General features: G+C 38.5%; 1 protein-coding gene across 1 annotated transcript in view; it reads left to right on the top strand.

Annotated features, from left to right (window-relative positions):
* The window catches only part of LOC126473213 (pre-rRNA 2'-O-ribose RNA methyltransferase FTSJ3), a 116,043-nt gene that overhangs the window by 64,248 nt on the left and 32,245 nt on the right, over positions 1 to 19,550 (top strand). Inside the window, exons 8-9 of the mRNA XM_050100123.1 lie at positions 4,105 to 4,181; positions 10,001 to 10,143. Coding sequence (XP_049956080.1) covers positions 4,105 to 4,181; positions 10,001 to 10,143 — 220 coding nt within the window. The remainder of the gene's footprint in view (positions 1 to 4,104; positions 4,182 to 10,000; positions 10,144 to 19,550) is intronic.

A 19,550-nucleotide genomic window follows, 5' to 3' on the forward strand; every position in this document is an offset into this window, starting at 1 on the left:
TACAGCTCCAAGTCTTGAAAATGTAAACAAAGACCACAACATGGACTGGCATGCAGTGTTTACACAGAATCATGTCAGTAATGGCTGGTAACCACAAAGTCACTTATCTTGCAAACGCTTTGTTTGTGAGCGTATGTTTACTGAGATATTTTTTGCTTCAAATTGTGTACTTTCAACTGTATGCATTTACCTGTGTATGTATACTATTAGTATTGTTTTCAGTGTTGTTTTCATTTTCTTATTCCTTAGTTTCATTTTTTATTATTTCACATATTTTGCAGGGTTCTGTGCTTCAATGGATCAAAACAGAATCCTTATAGGATCACTTTGTTGTCAATCTGTCTGTCTGTCCGTCCAACTGTTAAAATCCAGTTTCCTCAGGAACTGGTAGATGTATCAAGTTGAAATTTATATCACATACTTAGGATATGGATCCTTGGTGGTGTAAAAAATTTAAGCTCTTAAATTAGTGCAATCAGAAGACAGCCATTTATGTTACATACTTTGATATTTGCAAACTCAGTCATCAAAATCTATAGGGTACATCCTTTTGAACTAGAGGTACGAAATTTGGCAAGAAGCAAGGTTTCACAGTACAAGCAAAGGAAAAAATCTGAAAATTGTTAATTTGTAATTACATAAAATGTAAAAAAAATATTTTTATTGCTATTTGTTATCCGTTGGTCTGTCTGCCATCTTTTTCTCAAGAACAGATGGACATATCAAGTGGAAATTTATATCACATGCTAAGATTTATGGTCCCTTGGTGTAGTAAATGTAAGCTCCTAAGTCAATGCAGTGAAAAGATAGGACCTTTATCATATCTTTTGATGTGTTGCCAGTATTCATATCGATAACGGGCATAAATCGTTGAGATTGTCGATTTCTGGAATGAATGAACTATTTATATGTATAATTAAGTTTTAAGCTTCAGTGCGCAAATCCTACTCGCATTTATCCAGATTTCTGAAGATGTTATGTGTATGTTATGACACTATTGAAATATACTCACTGTTTTTACATACTTGAATTTAGCATATTTCGTGACAGAACTCACTTTTCCGTGAAATGTTTATAAGACGATATTTGACTTTTCTGTGTTGGCTTCAGTCGTCTAGTGAAAGTATGATTCCACAATGCTGTTTCGTCGGCTGCAGAAATGACCTGGTTCAATGCGTTTGCCTCATTTTTGGTGCTTCAAATACCATTTCTTCGAATGTGGTTCCTTCTTGATGTTTATATAAAAAAGTAGTAACATAATTCATTTTTCCTGTTCACTTGCAATTATTATAACGGCGACCTGCACATTGTTCCACTGTCACACACCGAGAGTTCACTGCCGACTGACTACGGTCAAAGACGACTCCAGCGTCAAAGACATTTCACACAACACACAAGCTTCCACTTGTAACCAGTCTCTTTGATATTCTTTGTCACATCTACTAATATTAATCAATATGTTGTCACTCTCAAACATACAAGCAAATTAGCATCAAATAAGGCAAATTACAATTCACAAAAGAAATATTCTGACAAAAATATAAGAAAACATTTACAACCTCCGTCATTAGATTTGGTATCGACAAATCTGGTAGAAAATAACACATCTCCCAGATCCTTTACACTATGTTGCTGACACGTCTCCAATAGAAAATTAAAAATAAAAAAAAAGAAAGAAAGAAAAAATATTAAATAAGCAAAAAGAAAATGAGGCTGAGGGACTGAGATCAAGGAATATGTTGGCAGATGGTAGACATCCAATTGTGGAAGGTGAGAGATAATTACTTTTGATTAATGAACATAATCTAGTAAGTGCATACAAAAAAAAAAAAAAAAAAAAATGCTTCCTTTGCTATATCGTACTTTCCATGATAGGTGCCTTCTTGTTTGTGAACATACTCTTCCTCATACGGTGTCTCTCACCCATCACTAGCCACCGTAGATTTCTCCATAATGACTCTTTCGCATGAGCAGAATTTCTGTCAGCAACTAGTGTGAAACTGATTCTTGCCATTCATAAAGTATTGAGATGCAGTTTGGTGACCTCTGCCACATTCCTCGTAGCAGCTGGCAGTTTTTGAAAAATCAAGGATTTGTACTACGAACCCATAATTGCCGATATGAACAGTATGGAGAGAAATTATTTTTCTTACAAGATCATGCCATATTACCATGTACCAGTGCTCCAAATTTTGCTTCGGTTTTGGCATGTACCACTCTAAAATTATAGCCCTAATGTTGCTGTTAATTAGAATAATGTGACAGGTTAGATGCAGTAATTTACAACATGTGAATACTTGGACACCTTCATCAGACCCATGTGCACCATAGATATATCCCCTGTTCTTTTATGATTTATTTATCCCAGATAGAGTACTTACTTTTGACAGATACTTTTATGGCTGTAGATAAAGCAGTGACTACTCTACATATCCAAGATTTTAAACACATCTTTTAGAATAAATTAATTTTTGCTTTTTGATAGTCTCAGAACTTTTCGTGGTCTCAAAACTTGCATATATACGAGGGTTGTTTTTTAAGTAAGGGCCGTTCGCACGTATAGTCCCGTAGCTCGCGCGGACGCTGCAACAAGCCACCGCGCCACTTGTCGGCATCCTTCCCGTTCACACTGATGCAAGTTGCAGCTCTGTAGCTGACGTGTACGCATTGCTGTGCTACTTTATAATATTTACGATTATTGAATCGCCCACCGCGTGTGAGGTACGGTCAGTGATACGTTTTTTGAGCGCGAGAAGCCTATCAGCTGCAGAAATTCATCATCAGTTAACAGAAGTTTATGGCTTGAATGCAATGAGTGAAGGTAAAGTGCGTCACTGGATTAGAGAGTTTAAAAATGGCCGTCAAAACGTCCATGACGAAGAACGCTCAGGCCGGCCCTCTGTGATCACTGATGATTTGGTGGCTGCAGTCGAAACAAAGATTCGTGAGGACAGAAGATTCACAATTTCCACTCTTTCTTTGGAATTTCCACAAGTTTCCAGATCGGTTTTGTACAAAATTGTGTCTGAAAACCTAAACTTTAAGAAACTGTGTTCTCGGTGGGTACCCAGACTCCTCACAGAGGACCACAAAGGGAAGAGATTTGCCACTTCATTGGACTTTTTGATTCATTACAAGGAAGAAGGGGGCGACATGTTGAGTCAAATTGTCACTGGAGATGAAACATGGGTATCCCATATCACTCCCGAAAGCAAGCGACAATCGATGGAATGGGGACACACAACCTCACCCGTCAAGGTCAAAGCCAAACAGACGCTGTCAAAGCGCAAGATTATGGCAACTGTGTTCTGGGACCGGCGCTGTGTTTTGCTAGTGGACTTTATGCCACGAGGAACGACAATCAACTCAGATGCCTACTGTGCAACTCTAAAGAAGCTCCGCAGAGCAATTCAAAACAAAAGGCGCGGCATGCTGACAAAAGGAGTTTTGCTCGTGCACGATAATGCTAGGCTTCACACCTCTCAAAGGACTCGGGATTTGATTCTTTTGGCTGGGAAGTTTTGGACCATGCACCATACAGCCCCGACCTTGCTCCTAGCGATTTTCACCTTTTCTGGTACCTGAAACACCATCTTGGTGGGCAGCCCCTCAATGACGAGGATGAAGTGAAAGCGGCCGTGAACTCTTGGCTGCCGGAGCAGGCAGCCGAATCCTTGAAGAGGGAATTAGAAACTTAGTTGTACGGTATGACAAGTGCTTAAATAAACAAGGCAACTATGTAGAAAAATAGGTAAAAGTGTGTAGAATCAGAAAAAAAGTATTTTTACAAAAGTATTTGTATCTTTTTTCAAAAATAAAAACGGCCCTTACTTAAATAACAACCCTCGTAGATCAAAATGTTACATGTAACAGTCTACTATCAAAAGTACAGGAATTAAATCCAGAATTAAGTGGAACATGCCTACAGGAAATGGACTACCAGGCAGCTGCTGTTTGTAGTTGTAAATCTATTTTTGCTGTATTTTTTACTGAGACAAAAGTAACTGCGTTAACGACTTTCTTGCCCAGTTGTTTTTCTTTTTTTTTCTTTCTTTTTAATACATTAGGCTTCAAATGTTTGCTAATTGTGACCTATTATTACAGATTCTACATACAGGAAGAAAGTGATATTGAGATGGAGACATCAGATGAGTCGGACTATGGTGAAAAGGAAAGTTTAGGTGAGCTTTTATCTGATTCACTGTAATAATTTGACATGCAGTCTGAAAATAACAACAGTACGTTTGACAGTGTAAAAATAACAACAGTACATTTGACAGTCTAAAAATAACAACAACACGTTTGCTGGCAAGGCATAGGACACATGACCTAAGCTGTATGCATGTCAGACAGATTACGTCCTCCTTATATGGAGAGATGCACCAAACCAGTCTTCAGACTGAAGATCATGAAAACTATGATAATGTTTAACATTGTGGATTTGTGGCAATGGTTGTAGAATGACAAGAACAGAATTTCTTGGTAGTAATTTCGTTTCAAAGCCAGTAATGTAGATTTTTGTAAAGGATGAACATGAGAAGTGTGAACTCAGTTAACATATCAGGCAGCCGAGTCATCCTTCAAGTAAGATATACAAGCAGTTTCTTAGTTTTAAAAGACTTACAAACATTGACTTAGAATGAGGATTGTTGTTGATACAGGATGTCTGAGATGAAAAACCCTAATTTGAAATGCATCTAATACAACATGTGTTTTGTATATAAAGAAGATTCATACAATAACAGACACAAATAGTTTCGAAGTTTCAATTGTTCAGTCTCGCATTTTTACATGAGCCCCCCACATGAGTGCCACAGATGATATCTTAATCAACATTTGATTTCTCTCCAGGTATTCTTTAGCATCTGTGGCATAACTGTCTCAGTTGTAGGTCTAATCCTGTCATGAAACTGTTCCAGCATTGCCATTTTCGTATGGTACACTCTGCCTTTAACATATCCCCCAAGAAGAAATTCGTGGCAGTAGTGTCAAGCAATCAAGGTGCCCATGGATTTGGACTACCTTTCCCAATCAATCTTTGTGGGAACTCTTCACTCAGCGTATTGTGTACTTTCACATGCTAGTGTGGAGGTGCTCCTTACTGCTGGAAGAGCAGATGTGGGTGTCAGTTTCTTATCTGAGGGAACACAAAATTAACCAGTTTAACTAACTAGATGAGTGACCATTGATATTTCTGTCTGCAAAGGGGAAAAAAACAATAATTTCATCCTCCATTGACACATAACAGATCTTGACCTTCAGGCTATCTTTCTACTTCAAGGCCCCATGAGGATGTTCACTTCCCCAAATTCGCACACTGTGTCTGCTGATCTTTCCACAGAGGTGAAAAGTTGCCTCATTGGGAAAATCTAGTCTTAGCCAGAAGTTATTGCCATGTCTGTGTGCTGAAGTATGTCTTTAGCATATCTTGCTTATTAGATTTATTGGCAGGTTTCACCTCGTGTAACAGTTGTACTTTGTATTTATGCATAAAGCTTTAGGCTCTTGTGTAGCACGTAGTGGAGAGTTGATTTGGGAACAGCAAACTTACATGATACCATACAAATGGATTTCTTAGGACTTCTTGCAGATGTATCTGAAATGTGATAAACCTTGTCCTTTGATGTTCTTTATGGTCCACCACCACAGCCTGTAGCAACAGAATCCTGTCTCGAGAAAGAATGCTTTCCATGCCTTGATTCTCTTGTCATTGGTAGCACTCTGCATGTACACATTGTTGAACTGCAGTACTGAACCCTACTTCTGCATACCAACACATGATTTTTGTTTTTCAGCATTAAATGCCATTTTCATTGAATTTTTTCAGTTTCCTTGTGTTTTCAACTCATGAAAAAATAAATAAAAATGAACTGTATATAACATTATAAATAATAAAATTTCACAGCCATCTTCTAACACCTAACAAAATTTTCTGGGTTGTTTATTATGTTCAATATAAAAGTTTCAAATTAGGCTGTTTCATCTTGGATACTCTGTATTTGTGGGTACGATTAGGGTGTTTCATCTCGGATACTCTGTATTTGTGGGTAGGATTATGGTGTTTCATCTCATATACTCTGTATTTGTGGGTAGGTGTATGCTGATGAAAGGAAAGGATGTGCTAGCAGTTAACATTTTCCTGATTATAACATACTGCCAGTTCACGAATATGTTACAGGATACCTAAAAGCAATGGACACTGCGTACCACATAGTTCATAATGAGAGATATGATTAACAGTGTATTCTTTAGGCTGGCCCTGTTACTTAAAAGCATCTGTCCAAATGCATAAAGGCACTGAAATGTTCTAAAGATAGGTAGAAGATAATGCTTTGAATATCTGATTTAAGTCAGTATGACCCACAGGATAATAATCCCTGCATTTCGTAAGCAAACGTTGCCCAATCTGCTATGATAAGGGTAAGCCTGTGCAATAGGCTTGTCCTGAATTTCTATAGAGCTTTCCTCATACCAGGTAGGGATACACGCCCCCTGGCCCCCCTTCACATATACCATTACAAAATGTGACTTACACAGGAGAAGCCGTAACGGGTCAAAAATTCTGTGATGCTGAGTGCTCTCCTGTGAGGTTTAGCCACATCTAATTAGACGTATCTTGTCTGTAGCAGACAATTCTTTCCCATCTTTGTGTCTGCATATTATAGTGTTTGACACAAAAGCAAGACCCTTTTTATTTATCAGTATATAATGTCAGTTTAGTAAATACTGTGACTGTTTGCATAACTGGTTGGTCAGAATGTTTTACTGATAAGTCCTATATTTAATCCCCAATCCTGTCAAGAATTTTTCCGTTGTGGCAGAACAGGATATGGAGCCATTCAGCTTTCTGAGGACAATGGATAAGCTACCTAAACGACTAGTAGTGTCTCCGATTTCAAAAGCTAACATTAAAGACCAAGAGAGTAGTGTGCTAACCACTTGTGTCCCTTCCTAAAGCAAGACCTTAGACATAGAATGAAGCAGCAGTTTGCCGCAATGAAAAGCTCCATAGGTGGTCTGATAGCAGAGTTTCATGATACTTTTTACCATAAATACATTTAATGACAATGACAAGGCATCATCAGTCTCACAAAACGGTTCTTTTCCCCTCCCCCCCCCCCCTCTCCAAGTAATGGGGGAATTTAAATATGAGGTACTTTTCTATACATTCAGCAATTTCTCACTGAGACCAGTAAAAAGATATTTGCATTGTCATACCTTCATTTGGAATAACAAAGTAAAGACATTCTAACACTGGAGAGGGCAGAAGAAGAGAGAAAAGGAGAAAATACCTAATGCAGTATGAGAAACATTTTGAAAAAGAGTTGAGTGTGAAAATGGCATGCTTTAGTGATGAGTGTGGAGATGATTTTCTGGGGGTGGAGTTTTGTAGCATTTCAACCAGAACCTTCCACAGGAAATTCATATAGGTAATTGAACTAATTGCCTTCTGTTTCCATCAGAAATTTTTGATACATATGTATGTAAAAATCTTCAGAACTTTTCCTGTTTTTGTGTGCCTCAGAGTATTAGAAATGCAGAGAACTAGAAAATTTTTGAAAACCTATTGCCACCTATTGAAAGCAACATGAATATTGTTACTTTTGGTGTGGAAATCAGGAAAAATAAAATAAGAATAATGAGACAAGAAAAAATATTTTATTTACCTTAAATTAGTCATTACTCTTAATAATCATTTCTGCACAGAAAGAAAAATGTTTTGGTTCCCTCCATTTTTAAACAATTTCTATACTTTTTAACATCATTTTGACATAAAACTGCAGTTATTGTGTACCTGCCATCTATTTCATCATGTAAAAGTTTCTCAGTATTAGCAATTTTAAATGTATTGTTCTTTTCTACAGTACTTATTTTCACCAAAGCCCATACCAGCACAGTTGGGTTGCGATGACAATGGTATGGTGGCAAGATGTATGGTGTCCATGCTGCTTTGCAATTTTATCTATCGCATAAATTCTGTATGCAGGCTTGTGGGCATTGACAAGAACCAGTAATTCCGGTCTGGTATGTGACAAACTAGGAGGTATTCTGTTAGATGACAACCACCAGTAATGTCTACCTTTTTGGAATATCTATGTTGTTGTTTTGATGTTCAGCATTTCTGATGGGCTGTATTAATAAGATTGTCCAGGCAAGGGGGGCGTAGCGGTTAGCACACTGGACTTGCATTCAAAAGAACAATGGTTAAAAACCGTGTCTGGCCATCCTGATTTAGGTTTTCTGTGGTTTCCCTAAATCACTTCACCAAATGTTGGGATGTTCCTTTGAAGGGTATGGCCACTTCCTTTCCCCTTCCTTCCCTAATCCGATGGGACTGATGAATGTTACATAAATAATACATGAAATTTTATACTGTGATGTTTGTTATTCAGAAAAAGAGACAATGATTGTTAAGTACATTTAGAGAGCTTTGTATTATGAATTTCATAAAATATAGACTGTTACTTATGGTCAGAAATAAAGTGTGCTGAATGTTAACAGAAAAGGTAAGAGAGAAACAGTATGGAGGATCCTAGAGAACAAAGGGATGGTAGTTGCCAAGGACTAGAGGGAGACTCTGAGCAGGATGGATTGAATTGAACAAGTCCTGTATAACAAGAAGGAATTTGGACTGTAACAAAACATTTATAGAATAGTGCAAAGACGTGGGAAAGTGTAGAAGTACTGTAAGTGTCCCACCCCGGCCTGATGCTGGAAGAAGCAAAATGAAGATGATGATGATGACAGACAATAAAGAGAAGATGCTTACACAAGGGGAAATTTCGTATTTTCTCACCATATTACCTTTTGTTTGTGTGGAATTCCAGCATTGTATTGCAAAGAAGATCAGCAACTATGTTCGTTCTTGTTATTGCTTTATTTTTCTGTCTCAGTTGCACTGAAAATTTGGGTTAATGTGAATAGATTTGAATGTGTCCATCCATTATCAGACCATTACCTGAGTGGGATGAATGAAGTAATATTTGTACATTTTGAGTTGTTCACAACTGATAAACTTCAGACATTTTGTGTCCTTGATGTAAGTCCAGAAGTATTTCTGTGTCTGAACTCGTGTGTATGTTTAGATAACGAATGATGTTGCTTTTAAACTCTGAAGCTGCCTCTTGAAATACTGTTTGACAGAGCGTGTAGTTATTTTTGATGTGGATGTCTTCACCATTGCAACTGCTCCTGTATTGGAATCTGGAAGCTCTAATTAATTCTCATCTATCTCTACCAAAGTAGTAGAAAGCTCTTCAGCTCAGCACAATTATATTGTGCCTTCAGATATTGTAAGTAAGGTAACAATTCATTTGCTTACATTGATCTGACATTAATCCCGTATAATATTCACGAGGAACAGTTTTGTACTATCTCAACAATAGAATTAGTACCAAATTTTCTGTACTTCTGTGTATTTCATCATTGTATGCACCTAGTTTGGCACTTAAAGCCACAAAGAGCTTGTAAAATTGCCTTGCAGTCTTCATCTTTTGCATTTCTGATTACCAATGTCATTCAGTTAAAGTAGTAATTCTTCTCATGCTGAGAGCTGTCACACTGATGTAAACATACTTGTTAAATGAATGCTTTTTAAATATACACACATTTAAACTAGGCCTACTCCATAACAGACACTACCACTTCCTTGCTTTGAATGTTAGCAGCACCCACAATTTGATTCTGTTGGCATATTGAAGTCTCAAGTGAATCCCAAAATTGAAGGGTTGATGATAGATTTATTAGTTCCAGAGATGAATATTGTTGTTAAATTGTTGTATTAGGATCAGTTCTGACCATTTTGAGCCAGTTTCATTGATAATGTCATTCATTGGACTGCAGTAGCACCATCACTCAATAACTATTAAATATTAATAATCTTATGCTGACCATATACAAATTTTTAAAGATTTTGCATCATAGTTTCATGCTGATTTTTAAGAACTGTAACTGTGTGATATTTTTAAAACCAAATTAATCTTTGTTATGATTTTTGTAGGATTAAGTGGAACAGACATGAGTGATGACGATGAAGACTTATACAAGAAGGATGACAAGGATAAGAATGTACTGATTACTGATTTAGACCACAGGAGCAAAAAACAAAAGCGAACACACAAAGCTCAGTTGTGGTTTGAAAAGGTATAGGAACGATAATATTCTAATTCTGGTGGTTACCTAAGAGATCATGTTTAATTCCTAGATGACCCAGGCATCAGTTATCCACATATTTTCCATAAACATTTAAATTAGTAGATTAAAAATTCTAACATAAATACACATTCTCAGTATTCTGTGTCACATATTGTTTGTCTTTTATTGATCTGTTACTTATACTTCAAAATAAGAACTACTTTAGAATGGTTATGAATCTTCTTTCAAAAAGAACTAATAAGTTGAATATACATAAGTTTCTCCATGATTTACATGTTTCAAAGAAATTATGATAATGGCTCTTCTCATTAATGATAATATTCTACATTTAGTGACTCTTCCCCTAGTGTGAAATATTTTGATGGTTATTTCACTTAAATGATTCTTCTGCTGTTGCTAGCGAATTTGTGATAAAACTGAGGATAAATAGATCCTGTTGAACAGTAGATCATCTTTAATGTCATTGTCATTTAGTGGGTGTTAAACTGAAATCTTCCTTTACTTTCATGAGCAGTTGAATTGGGGACATCTTCCTAGCACTGCCCCTGATGTCCTGATGATAGCTGTTGTGTCCAATCACCTGACACCCACAACTCTTAGAGATTGTTTGGAGTTGAGTTGAGATGTATGCATCTTGCTCAGTGGCATCCCATGAGAGTGCTCAGTTGGATTGAAGTCAAACAGTGGGAGGGGCACTGTCTTGCGGAAGAAATAGGTCACCTGTGGGTGGCCAACATAGCTTGGGTGGAAAAATGGATGCAAGTGAAGTTGTTTATGACTATTGTTATATCCAAGGAATTTATGCAAAGAAAACTTGAAACCAATAGAACATGACTTGCATAGTAATGGCCTGAATTAACTGATTTAAAAGAATTTTTTTTTGGGAACAACACCTACCATGTAAAATAAGAGAGAAAATTGTATGTTGGTTGCTGTTGCTGTGGGGATGAAGTTATTTACCAACTTTGACTACAACCAGAACTACACTCCATTTCGTATAGTAATCCTTTGAATAATGTTCTGAGCAGCACTAGAATATGGTTGAAAAAAGACTTTTGCACATCCGAGACATTTCTCAGCAGTATCATACTTTATTTTTGTTGTACTCATTAAAACTTGTCTTGCATGGAGAACATTAGGCCAGAATTAAAACAAAGACACAGCGTATGTCATTGTCTTTGTGGGCTCTGCAGCAGTTCTATGCAGATGGTGTAGTTGGTATAAATAAAAAACATAGACATTTAACCAAGAAAATCATCAAACAGACTCCAGTGTTCTCTGCAACTGTCACAATAATTTATTTTTCCCCCATCTGGATCAGAGTAAATCACCAAAATAAATAGTTTTGTGTCTTTCAGTATGTCTTTAAAATACGAGTAAATATTATAGCCATATCAATGATTTCATGTTATTGTAACTGACTGGAAATGCCAAAATAATTTCTGCTGTCCCTCTATAGGAAATATTATAAGCAGAAAGCTGCAAATTTTATATTAATGTTGTTAAGATAAAACACTGAAAGAACATTTCATCATTTGGTAGTGGACTTTGAATTGTGTATAAGGGGCTTCCAAAAAACAAAAAACAAATAAATGTCCTTTCAGTCTCGAATCAAGCAAATAAACTAAAATACCAGTTATTTTATCCTGATTTTACAAATAAACCACATTTACATTTTCAATAGTAAAATACCAACAGCTGTTATTTTGGTTTTATTTGTTAGGCAACCAGTTTCGACATCACATTATGTCATCTACAGGCCTGCATATATCAAGTAATCCTCATGTTAGAAATGTTGAAACTGGTTGCCTAAGAAATAAAACCAAAATAACGGCTGTTGATATTTTACTATTGGCAATCGACCAGCCGAAGTCCTGCATTCCAGTTACAGGATGGAGTTACATTTATTGAACATTTCCATTTGGTTAGTTATAACTGCCCACGTCATGTTGTGCTGACTCCACTGTAGTTTGAATGGATTTTTAAGTTTGTTTTATATGCCTGACTTCTAATTTCACCACACAAGTCTCCAGGGTTGAGCAGTTATTGCCCGATGACGACACGCAATACAGTTTGTTAAAGTGGAGTTCGCCGTTATTAATTATGTTTTTAGATTTAATTTTATTACTCATACAGAGACTCAATGTTCCTTTGTTTAACAGCGTGTCGTCAAAATAAGTATGAAATGCTAATGTCTTTGCAATACATAATGTTGACTATTGAGTTAAAGTTCGTACCCATTTTGCCATTTTAGAGAAAAGAAACCTTAAGCGCTTCTGCTTCTTTAGTCTCAGTATCAAATGTTCACTAATTTCAATTTAGTTCCTATCTCAGTTCAGTATTTAACACAAATTATGTATCAATGCCATTTCAGAGATATTACATCGGTTCCACACTAACGGAATAACATGTAATTGTTATTTAACATCACTTTTATTAATAATACTTTTTCTTATGACATAAATGTTAATGAATAATCACTATCTAGGAGGAAAGAGGGATTGATCCTAATCATGAGATAATAGCTTTTAATGAGCCCGCAGTCATTAATTAAATAAAAAGTCACGTTCAAGGATGATATTCGAACAACTTTTGTTACGTCCGTTTTCACGTATCTGTCAAAACTAATCCTGTCGCCCACAATTCAAATTAACACTGATGTTAACCCCTTTTGTCGGAACATCGAATTGTAACTATTATATGAAAGTTTATTCTAGTCCCCGAATTAATTCCTTTCAGATATGCGCATGACCGAACAGCAGAACGGAACACAAACGACTAGTTTTAACAACCGAATAACACAATGACGTTACATTAAAACAGTGTCTGCCCAATGAACATCTCTTTGACTTTATCTTCTCTACTCTCCTTAATTAAATTATTCCTAATTACAATTTACTCAGCTATTTAACGAAAACATCCAACAAAAAATAAAATAAATTTATCCCAATGAAAAGATCCGTTATATAGTGTAAAACTGAAACTAGTCAGTGACCTAAAAATGGAAAAAAGTAGTCCAGTCTACAACCTCTTGCAGTAAAGTTTGGTGAATGAAGTTAGAACAGTTGATCGGGCAACAATGGCGACTCACAGTGTTGCACCTGCATAGCGGCTGGTGTTGACAACCTGCCCTCACAGTAGTTCAGTTGAGTATCGTATGTGTTCCATGTTGGACCTGTTGAACGAAGTGCTTCTTTAGTGAATTGGTTCTGAAATGAGAACAGAACAATGAATGAGCAAAGGATCAATTTAAAGTTTTGTTTTAAGCTTGGCAAGACACCGAAAGAAATGCATGCAATGTCGTATGTGTGTATGGGGATCAAGCACTGTCCATGAGGCGTGTGTACGAGGGGTTCGCCTGTTTTCAAGGAGGCCAGGAAAGTGTTTCTGACAATCCCCATAGCAGACGACCAGCAACTGCTGGCAGGAAGAAAAACATTGAGAAAGTGAGGACATTAATCGCAAACGACCATTGAGTAACTGTGCACACGATAGCGGATGAACTGCAGATGATACGTGAATCCATGTGACAAATCCTTATCCAGGAGTTAGGGAAGAGGAAAACGTGTTGTCATCTTGTGCCACAAAACTTGATTGATGATCAGAAGCAGGCACATTTAGAGGCTTCGCAGGATTTTGTCGAAATGGTGGATGCGATACCCAATTTCTTGAACCGTATTGTCACTCAAACCTGGTTTCTCCGATACAACGCTGAAATGAAATGACAAAGCATGGAATGGTGTTCTTCGACATCACCTCATTGGAAAAAGGCCAGAGCTGAAAAATCAGACATCAAGATGATGCTCATCACCTTTTTTGTTAGTCAAGGCGTTATCTACAAGGAATTTCTACCTGTTGAACACTGCATGAAATGTTGATATTTTGACCCGTTTCATGCAGCATCTACACAGTATGCATAACAAGGTTCCTGATTTTTTGCTCACGACAATGCTCACCCATACACAGCCAATATTGTCAAACAGTTCCTGGCAAAAAAGGAGGTGGTACAACTTGAACATCCACCATACTCGCCAGATCTGAATTCTCAGGCTTCTTCCTATTCCCTCGACTCAGACTCGCTTTGAAAGGAAAGAGATTTGACGATATTCCTGACATCCAACGAAACGTGACGCAGCTTTTGAACACTATCCCAAAGGAAGACTTCATGCAAACTTTCCTGGACGTGTATAGCAGCGCTCAGCGGTGCATAGTTATGGGAGGTGACTATTTCGAAAGACAGTAAGGTAACTGTAGTTCACAGTTCATCTATGTTAATGTTACAGGACTATTCACCGAACTTTATTGTACCGAACTTTATTGTCAGAGGTTGTGTTTAAGTAATAACCTGTGACTGTCAAGAACTATTGTAAAATCACATTAATTATATCAGACAAGAACTATATCCCTTCAAGCTAATTTCCAAAGGCAACATAAAACTGAATAAATTGTCCTAGTACTTGATAATGTAAAGAAAACAAACAAAAAAGTATGAATTATGCAATAACCTGACACCAAGTTACCCAAAAAGGGCTCTCAAAAGAAGTAGTCTTACAAAATGTTGGCACGTAAGTACTATTTTCTATAGAAATTATTAATCACTTTGCCATAATTGTTCTCAATGAGTACAATTGCATTACAGTATTAGTAGTCTTTGCCCTTTCTTTGCATACATCATTTTAAAATCTTGCGGCTTTTGTCTATTCAGGTACACTGCCTGACATCTTGTTCCATTAGTGGTTGGATAGTTCTTCCAAGTGGTACTAGAATGTGCCATCATCAGATTCCCTAATTTCCTCAAGATGTATCATATGAAAATGAACAGAAAATACAATGTGTTAGTATTTGTTCTTATCTGCCTCTTCACTACATTTAGAGTTACTATATCTGCCGCAAAATAAGCTTCTATGGCATACATATGTAATGTTTTTGGACTCATTCAGCATTCTAATAAAATTAGTTTGATGGGGCAAAAAGGAAATAAAACCACCACAGGAAAGCAAATGAAAAAACCAAGACCAACTTACAAAATGAAATGTAACTGTATAAGCACATGCAAAATCTGGATTAGAACAGCAATATGAATTAGAACAGATTGTTACTAAATATATAGAGAAAGGTGTGATGGCAGACAGGCACATTTAAAAGTAGACACTGGAAAATATCTAGTTTTGGACAAAGTCCTTCATCAGATGAGAGAGACATACACATTCATACACGTGCGGGTGTGCGCACCCACACGTGCACATGAGCGAGTACGCACGTGCGCGTACTCACACACACACACACACACACACACACACAGTGGCACAGACACTGTCATCTCTGGGCAACATGGTGCCATTGCCATGAGTAGCAATCTCAGTTGGGGCGTGTAGTTGGTGCACACAAGAGGTGGGATCTACACTCTGCAAACCACCGTGAGGTGCAGAACAGAGGGTATGCCCCATAGTACCATTTATTAGGTTTTCTTCCTGTTCCATTCACGTGTGGAGTGCGGCAAGAATGATTGATTGATGCCTCACGAACCCTATGTAAGGGATAAATTGGGGGTTGTACTACATTCATAATCATTTAAAGCTGATTCTTGAAACTTTGTTTAGACTTAGGCTGCCGGCCATGTAAACTGTGCCATTTCTTAGAATACCAGCTTTTTTTGCTAATATTGTACATTTGTTTTACAGAAAACTAGCCTGCATTTTGTTGTGGTACTAACTTTTTATGAAAGCCGGCATCTTCTTCTTCCAGAAAATGTATATACAGCTCCTTTGATCTTTTTTTTTTTCCTTATATTTTTAATGATTGTAAGGTTTTACAAAATATACAAAAGTTTACGGAAATGAAAAAAATGTTTGACTGACATTTTATTCCTCATAATCTGCGGTTTTACATCCATCAACAGAAAACTGGTATTCTGGTCCCCACTAAAAATGTCTATACTTGGCAAACAGTCTATATCAGTCCACTCCTCTGTAGACCCAGTACGATCTCTTGCTGTGCCACCCCTTTGTCTTGGCCTCCTTTCACTGTTGTCAGGACAGATATTTTGTGGTTCTACATCCATAGTAGAATCACTTTCTTCATTCTCTGAACCCAAAAAGAAGAAAATCATTTTTCAGTATTCACAAAATGAAGAAATAACTTAAACAATTGGTTCAACAGTGGTATAATACAAAATCATGATTCGAAATACTTACTTGAAATTTGATGCAATTCTTCTTGGACAAAGTCAGGATCATCATCTGAATTGTCGATGTTGTCATCCCCACTCTCATTATCAACAAATTCTTTCTCCAATTCACGCAAAATTTCATCGTCTGTAAGAGAACATGAAGCCATGTCCATTTACTTACTTACTCAACGAGCAGATGCCACTTTCTACCTGCGTGGGTTCATACAGCGAATACGATCTATCAGCCATTTGAGGAACTAAATGTACATGATCTGTTGGCTGTTTTGGACACTAAATGTACCAAGTAGGGCAATGAAGGCCAATCAATCTCGTCAATAAACGTGATTTCATATTTAAAAGCAGGAGAAAGCAGATCACGTCAAATGACGTGACCGGCACTCTACATAAATTCCCGCTTCCCATCAATTGACATGATTGGCACTCAGAGTGTTAATAGACTTTCTCGAGATGGTTTATGTCTATCTTCAAGAGTATTCCACTTCAGTTCCTTCAGTATGTCTTTGACACTCTCTTACAGATGAAACAAACCTGTGGCCATTTGTGCTGCCCTTCTCTGTACACATTCAATGACCCCTGTTAGTCCTCTTTGGTACGGGTCCCACAGACGTGAGCAATGTTCTAGAACCAGTAGCATGAGTGATTTGTAAGCAATCTCCTTTGTTGACTGATTGCATTTCCCCAGTGTTCTACCAATAAACTAAAGTCTAGCACTTGCTTCACGCATGACTGAACCTATGTGATCATTCCATTTCTTATCCCTACAAAGTGTTACAGACAGATATTTGTATGAGGTGGCCAATTCCAACAGTGATTTAGTCCTGCCTATCGGAGTTTGCAGAGATGTGGCAGGGATGAAATGGTGTGTGTGTGTGTGTGTGTGTGTGTGTGTGTGTGTGCGCGTGTGTGTGTGTGCGCGGGGGGGGGGGGGGGGGGGGTTTGGGGTGTTTGTACAGATAGTGAGTTCGAGGGACAAAAGGCATTTGTGACACTGTTGAGAGAGCAGGGAATGGGATGGAGGCAGGTGAGCAACAAGAATTTGTGCGAGAGCAGTGGGGTTACAGGAATGAAGAATATGTAAGAATAGGTTACAGGGAGAGTTCCTACTTGCATAATTCAGTAAAGCTAGTGTTGGTGGGAAGAATTCAAATGGCATGGTTTGTGAAGCAGTCAGTGAAGTTGAACACATCGTGTTGCTCAGCATGCTCTGCAAGTGGGTAGTCTAGTTGCTTCTTGGGCACAATTTGACATCTACCTTTCGTGTCAACATTACTTGTTAATGTGCTGCTTCACAAACCATGCCAATGGGCTTCTTTTCACCAATATTGGCTTTTCTTAATCATGCTGATGGGAAATTGTTTGCAACTTATTCTTCATTCCCATAACCACCACAGCCTCAACCTTCGCATGTCCCTGCCTCTGTTCACTTCCCTGCTCTCACTCCTGCATGATACATGCCTCCTTCCCCCCACCCCCCACCCCTACCCTGCTCCTCTCCTCCCCTCCCCTCTCCTCCCCTCAGTTTACTTGCATGGTCCTTTCTCTGCCTCCTGCTCCCCCTCTGCTTCTCTTTTCTCACCCAGCACAGCTCTCCAGATGGTGCATTTAGTAGCCTACCAGCCCACCATCCTACTCCTCCCATGTCTCTGCCCACTCTTACAGGCAGCAGTACAGCATCTTCCACCATTCCTACCCTCCTACTTCTCCCTTTCTCTAGTCCACACTTCTTCTCTACAACCACTACCTATCCCAAACGAGATCACACAGCAGTGGCATCACAGTGCCTTAAGACAATAGTGACCGTGTGTGTGTGTTCTGTTTCTTTCTACTGGTCTCTCAACAGATAGTGGACTTTGCCTGAATGCTGATATTTTCCAACAATCTACTTTTAAATGTGCCTGACTGCTACTCAACCCTCTTTTCCTATATGTGGTGAGTAGCAATCTTATTTTAGTTCATATTCTTATAAGTGCATGATTGTGATAAAAGGTCCATGTTTCATCCCTTGTTAACATCCTCCTACGTGAGAATAGCTCCAACATGTAACTGAAAATTGCCCTGTTGGAAACAGGATTCATCTCATTACATGATTTCAAATGAACTTGTATCCTGCCATCAGTGTGAACCAACAGTAACCCAGTACACAGGCATGGGTAGCCTTTCACCATGCTTTGAGTATCGAATGGTGGTGTTTCTGTACCCAGGAACCTGTGTGGCATGGTGACAGTTTTTATCCTACAGTGAGGTGATGGTACTAAATGGTACCTATGCTCACTGGTTGTGTTGTTGTTGGCCAGTATTAAATTGATGAGTAATTTTCAGCCATGAGGCCACTCTGACAACTTAACCATCTATGGTAATGAAAGGCAGATCTTATTGTTCTCACTCAGAACACAATAAAAGACACGGTTATTAGAAGCCAACTCTTTATTAAGTCACGGCATGCAGTACAAGTACAGTATAATTTAGAGAACTTACACAAGACTGCCGACCAGAGCCAGCACATGGCCATATAAAAAGCATTTGCCCACCTGGGGCTGCTTGCTGTCGGCTGCAAGTGATGGATGCTCTGGACAATGGTCGGCGGCCTCTGGTGCGGGCCCAGAGCAGCTGAATGGCATGCTATTCAAATGACCATGTATATTGACAATGCTGTAGTAGTGATGGCAGAGGTGTAATGTGCTGGTTACTATAGCTCTCCCTCCTTGGCGGAAAGAGCGACCAAATGGCAGCTCCTCTGCAGTGTGCTGATGGTTGTCACATCCATATTGTCTGAAGCAGTTGTCCTGGGTACGAACAGTTCCCAGTTCTTGCGAACAAGTGAATAGGATGGAAGTGGCTAGAGTCTGGACACACATGCCTTCTGTTCGCTCCAGGAGAGCAAGTGGACAACTCCGGCATTCCACAGGCAGGGCTCAGGTCAGCATTGGACCATGCTATGTGTTGGGAAGGTGTGTTGTCCAGAGATAATATAGGAGGTGCCAGCAGGTGGTGGCAGGCATCAGAGTTAGTGTAGATGGCGCCTACATCAGTGTAGGAGATGCCTGCATTGGCGTAGGAGGTGCCTGTGGATGCGTTGATGAAGCCCTACTGTACCTCTACTGCAAAGAAGGCATCACAGGGACATCAAAGAGTCTGAGTTGCATCATATGTGTGAGGCTAGCCCACTGGCAGAACAGCTGGAGACCACATCAGGTGTGTCAGTTGA

The sequence above is a fragment of the Schistocerca serialis genome, chromosome 4 (assembly GCF_023864345.2).
Source record: "Schistocerca serialis cubense isolate TAMUIC-IGC-003099 chromosome 4, iqSchSeri2.2, whole genome shotgun sequence".
NCBI lineage: Eukaryota > Metazoa > Arthropoda > Insecta > Orthoptera > Acrididae > Schistocerca > Schistocerca serialis.